A 6,000-nucleotide genomic window follows, 5' to 3' on the forward strand; every position below is an offset into this window, starting at 1 on the left:
CACAAGTTGCAGCAGATGCTCCACGTCTACTTTGTCCAAACCTTTTATCATCACATATGCCTCAATTTGATCTCCGCTCGTTCTTCTAAATTCAAGAGAGTATCGGCCGAAACTGTTCAATCTCACTTCATACGACAAACCCCTCATCTCCGGAATCAACCTAGCCTCTGAACTGCCTCCAATGCCACTACATCGTTTCTCAAATAAGGGGACCAATAGTTTTGTTGGTTGTTTATGACCGCGCAGATGTGATGGTCCAAAGGGCCTTTTCTGTGCTGTCGATTTCTAGGCCCTATGACTCTAGGAGATAGGTTTGATTGTATTGACATTCAATTTTATAGCCTCAGCACATGTGGCTATCACGTTCTTCCTAAATATGTGCTAAAATGCTGAACTGCCCCCTCCCTCTCTTCCCCCCCCCCCCCCCCCCCTAACCCACCCATCCCTGTCCCCAGATGGATTAATCACGATTGGGGAGGTAGTTGAGTCAAGTCAGGGTTAGTTGGGCTGAGTCGGGTAATCGGGGGCGAGTCAGGCTGAGCATAGTTGGGGGTCAAGGGGGTAGTCGGGTGGTGATGGGGATAGTAGAGTAGGGAAGATAGTCAGGTCATGGGTTTATTCGGGGGATCAGGGGGATAATTGGGTTGGGTTGAGGGTGTGGCAATGATTGGACAGCCATCTGTGGAGTTAGCCAGGTATTAAACTAGGTTTTGCTCAGTCTAACATTTCCTAGGTATCCAAGTAAGTACTGTGGATCTGTTTAAAGTCTCCCACTCTAGCTCAGAGTTGGAGTCATTCATGAAGGGTCCGTGAGAGCAGGCAAATTGCCTACCAGAATTTCCGGTATAGGACCAAGCATCAGGACTACTGCGGGGTCAGACGCACATCTTCAGTCATGTGTCGCTTCTCCGATTATCCAGAGACTGGAAGTTGTGGCCCGTTAAGTCTCTTTCTCCTGTCCCCTCCACTTATCAACAAGTGGGAGGAGCATGATAACTACTTTATCATGAAATGGAGTCATTCCGACCAGCTGCCTCTGCCACATCTCTTACTTTCCCTAGTCCACCCAGCAAACCTTGCTCCACAATATCCCCTTGCCCTTGCGCTCAACTCACTTCTTTCTCCAGTTTCTCTTTTATTTCCCCTTGTGCCCTCTGTGAGTTCACTATGAGGCATATCACCTGTTCCCTTGATCCCATGAACACTAAGCTATTGATCACCCCACTTTCCCTCCTGGTCCCTGTGTTGGTCAATATTGTTAATAGTTGTCGCTCTTTAGGGGTCATCTCCCTTTCCTTTAAATCTGTCATCACTCCTCTCCTCAAAAAAAACTATTCTTGCCCCAACTATCCTTTTAAACTACCACCCCATCTCCAAACTCTCTTTCCTCCCCAAAGTCCTTGATTGCGATGTCACCTCAAAATTATGTACTCCTCTTTCCTGAGGAATCCCTTGATCAGTGACAGTGCCGAAACAGCCCTTAGAAAAGTGATAAATGACATTCTATATGATTGTGACAAAGGAAAGAATCCCTCTTCATTCTTCTCAACCAGCCTGCAGACTTTGAAACAGTTGACTACGCCATCTTCCTTCAATACCTTTCCACTATCATACAGCTGCATAAGATTGCACTCCCAGTTTTCCTTCTCATCTAATCTTAGCCAGCATACCAATTGCAATGGCTCCTCTTTTTCTTGCTCCTGTACCATTATGCCTGGTATCCTCCAAGGGTCTATTCCTCACTCCCTCCTATTTCTCAACTATATGCTGTCGCTTAGGGACGCTTGGAGAATGCAGACTTGCTTTGTGGAACAATTGGTTTGCAAAATCCTTTTGAAGCTGCCACATTCTTGCTTCCAAATTCCTCCATGGCCTTGTTCCACCCTATCAATGGAATATTCTCCAGCCCCACAACCCTCTACAATGTATTCATGCTCACTGAATTCTGGCCTTTTGAGCATTCCTGATTTTAATTGTTCCACCATTAGTGGCCTTGTCTTCGGTTGCCAAAGCCCTAAGCTCCAGAATGAATTCCTTCTATCTCTTTGCCTCTTGGCCTCACTTTCCTTCTTTCTTCTTCTCAGACAGTCCCACGGAGTCAAGGATAACTTTCCCCCTTTAAGACATTCCTTAAAATCTACTTTTCTGATGAAGCTTCTGGTCATGTGACCTAACCTCCCCTTAAGTGGCTCGACTTATGTTTTGTTTCATAACGTTCCTGTGAAGTATCTTGATACATTTATTGTGTTAGAGTTGTTGCTGTCATTGCTGGATCAGACTTCTGGAACTGTCTCCTTACTAGTACTGTGGGTATACCTGCATGAACCAGTGGTTCAAGAAAGTGACTCACAAATACCCTCTCAAGGGCAATTTGGGATGGGTAATAAATGCTGGCTTACCACATATCATGAATTAAAAAAATAACTGTGAAATGACTGAAAGCAGCCACCATTATTCAAAGTTGAGCAAAGATATCGTCTCAATGTTTCAAAGAAAAACAGTTACTTTGCACTTGGTGGATTTGGATCCAATGTTTAGAAATCCCATATCAGTCCAGCTGCTATAGATACCGTTATCAAGGACCACATTTCCTTCATTATTCTTGTGACAAAAACAGGAATCTTCCAGGAAAATTAGGAAGATCCAAATGATTTAGGTCCCAATCTCAGTTGGGAAATCTAGCATAATCTTGAAAAAGGTTGGAGTCCATCCTGCCTCTTACATAGAAACATAGAAAATAGAAACAGGAGGAGGCCATTCAGCCCTTCGAGCCTGCCCGCCGTTCATCGTCATGGCTGATCATCAAGCTCAATGCTCTGATGCCATCTTCCACCCATATCCTTTGATCCCTTTAGCACCAAGAGCTATATCTAATTCCTTCTTTAAATCACACAATATTTTGGCCATACTTGCTCTCCCATACTTGCTGTGGTAGTCAACTCCACGCATTCATCACTCGGTGGGTGAATAAATTTCTCCTCACCTCAGTCCGAAAAGGTTTACCCCTTATCCTCAAACTATGACCCCCTAGTTCTGGACTCCCCTACCTTCGGGAATATTCTTTCTGAATCTACCGTCTAATCCTGTTAGAATTTTATACATTTCTATGGGATCCCCTCTCACTCTTCTAAACTTCAATGAATATAATCTTAATCGATTTAGTCTCTCCTCATATGACAGTCCCACCATCCCAGGAATCAGCCTGGTAAACCTTTGCTGCGCTGCTTCCATAGCAAGAACATCCTTCCTCATGTAAGGATATCAAAACTGCACATACTACTCCAGGTGTGTCCTCACCAGTGCCCTATACAATTGCAGTAAAACATCAAGATTCCTATACTCAAATCCTCTCACTCTGAAGGCCAACATACCATTTGCCTTCTTTATTGCCTGCTGTACTTGCGCGCTTACTTTAAATGACTGATACACGAGAACACCAAGGTCTCACTGAGTATCTACCTCTCTCAATTTACACCCATTCAAATAATAATTTGCCTTCCTATTTTTGCTATCGAAGCAGATAACCTCACATTTATCCATATTATACTGCATCTGCCATTCATTTACCCACTCAGTCAGTCTGTCCAAATCCTGCTGAAGCATCTCTGCATCGTCCTCACAGCTCACTCTCCCACCCAACTTTGAGAAGAATTACATTTGCAAATCATTAATATATAATGCGAACAGTTGGGGTCCTAGCACAGATGCCCGCAGTACCCCACTAGTCACTGCCTCCCACTAGTCACTGCCTGCCAATCAGAAAAATATCCATTTATTCCAACTTTTTGCTTCCTGCCTGCTAATCAGCTTTCTATTCATCTGCAAACATTACCTGTAATAAATCCCATGCGCTTTAACTTTACATATTAATCTGCTATGTGATACCTTGTCTAAAGCCTTCTGAAAGTCTAAATAAGCCACATCCACCTGTTCTCCGTGGTCAACTCTACTAGTTACATCTTCAAAGAATTCTAGTACATTTGTCAAAGCTTGTTAGGCCAGAAGGGGAGCATCCAAATGTGGACACACCCTACAAATAGTGCAAATACCTCTCTTCCCCATGATAACAAGCCATTCTCCTACCAACCTTGTAAACTTCAGTGCGATAAGTGCGGGTGGAATAAGCCCAGTAGAACTGTTGTGATTCCAACCAGTAGATTTTTCCTTTCCAAATCTGGCAATAGAACGGTCAAAGGTACAACCTACTTTCACATCAGTACAGCCCTTTCCAACAGCGTTGAATGTTTTCTCTTTTTTTTTGCCATATCTACAGGATGGTATTAATGTTCTGTGTCATCAGTTCATGGTTGCTTTAATATCTTGTACATTAAATATATAGTTAGGTCAACATTGGTGCTGTGATGCAATTGCTCCCAATTAATGCTTACCTGCCCACTCAATGCCCCTTACCTTCAGCTTAGCTAGAAGAATCTCATGTTCATTCAGTATTTTCCTGGTTTCATCAACATTACTGCCGATTTCAAGAAGATTTGGTACTGATTCAACCAACTGAAGTTCCACACACATCGCAGACTGAAATACAATAAGTGTTTGATTTATGGGAGATCATAATTACATTATCATGTTACTTATACATATAGTTAACACAAAACTGTAATTAGTACTTTCAAAACACTAAGTTTAGAACTTCAGAAAGGTTAGCTAATATCGAGGCACACAGAATTTTGCACAGGAGTGGAGCTACAAGCTGGAAAGCAAAACACAGGCCAAAGTTCAATTCTCTACATCACAACTTAATAAAACTATAGGGTATTCACTTCAGAGAGAGAGAGAACACTTGCCTTTAGTATAGCTACTACAATTCTTGAGTCCCCTGTTTGTACAGCTACAGTACTAATTGTCGTTGCTGAAGGTCGACCTCCAGAATCACTTTCATTGGACATGGTCTCTTACTTTACAATTGGTACAGCTGATTGATTAAACCTGTAGACAGAATTTTCAACCGAATCTAAAAGTTAGGCTGCAAAGTAACTGATAAAAGGCAATAAAATTGCAGTGCTCACTACTGAACATGTATTCAGGAAAAGGGCTCAGCTAACACTGTCTCAATATTCACAGCAGGGAACAGCTCGTTAAAAATAGATTGAAGCAGCATGTGTTGTATCACTGCTTTAGGAAGCTGACACACCCCTATTTTGACGGCACCAATCTGCCAGCCCTGCTCCATTATCAGCATAGAAGCACTGGATGCAATCCTCACACAACTTAAAATGACCTTGGACGATCAAATGGAAACAATCACAATCTGAAGGAAATGATTTTGTCCCACAGCAAGAGCTGTGAGCAAAAAGCTATCTAAATTAAGTTTTCAGCTTTATTTGCTAACTCATGAATCTTGACAGAGCTATTGCAAAGTTTTATTTCTGAACTTATAACGAACACCAGTGGTTCCCTACTTTTTCAGTAACATGGCACATTTCAATGAGACAAACAATTCCACAGCACACTTTTTTTCAGCTGAATTGATTGCTCATAAACATCACATTTACTTACATTTACTATTGTTACGGTCGTACTGGAGAGGTTAGCAACATCGTGCATACAACAAGCTAAATAAGAATCAAATGAATTAATGTTTCATTCACCACAGAATACATTGATTTTCGACTGCGAGCACAGAAACATTTTCAAAATCTGCCCAACTATTTCTAACTATTCATAACCCTAAATCTGTTCCACATGCAGTGCTCGGTTCATGCACCCAAATTTCACCTTTTCAGGTTATGAGTTACAGCGCCAGGGTCCCAGATTCAATTCTCGGCTTGGTCACTGTCTGTGCGGAGTCTGCACATTCTCTCTGTTTCTGCGTGGGCTTCCCGGGTGCTCCAGTTTTCTCCCACAAGTCCCGAAAGACGTGCTTGTTAGGTGAATTGGACATTCTGAATTCTCCCTCACTGTATCCGAACAGGCGCCGGAATGTGGCGACTAGGGGCTTTTCACAGTAACTTCATTGCAGTGTTAATGTAAGCCTACTTGTGA

General features: G+C 42.5%; 1 protein-coding gene across 4 annotated transcripts in view; it reads right to left on the bottom strand.

The window, feature by feature from the left end:
- Nucleotides 1-5,051, bottom strand: part of ccdc141 (coiled-coil domain containing 141) — a 340,177-nt gene extending 335,126 nt beyond the window's left edge. For all 4 annotated transcript variants that reach the window (XM_072477265.1, XM_072477274.1, XM_072477256.1 and 1 more), the window contains exons 1-2: nucleotides 4,803-5,051; nucleotides 4,411-4,533 (exon numbers count right to left, since the gene is read on the bottom strand). In XM_072477265.1, the coding sequence (XP_072333366.1) occupies nucleotides 4,411-4,533; nucleotides 4,803-4,904 (225 nt within the window). In that variant the 5' untranslated portion in view covers nucleotides 4,905-5,051. The remainder of the gene's footprint in view (nucleotides 1-4,410; nucleotides 4,534-4,802) is intronic.
- Nucleotides 5,052-6,000: the final 949 nt, after the last annotated feature.

Source organism: Scyliorhinus torazame, chromosome 2 (assembly GCF_047496885.1).
Source record: "Scyliorhinus torazame isolate Kashiwa2021f chromosome 2, sScyTor2.1, whole genome shotgun sequence".
Taxonomy (NCBI): Eukaryota; Metazoa; Chordata; class Chondrichthyes; order Carcharhiniformes; family Scyliorhinidae; genus Scyliorhinus; species Scyliorhinus torazame.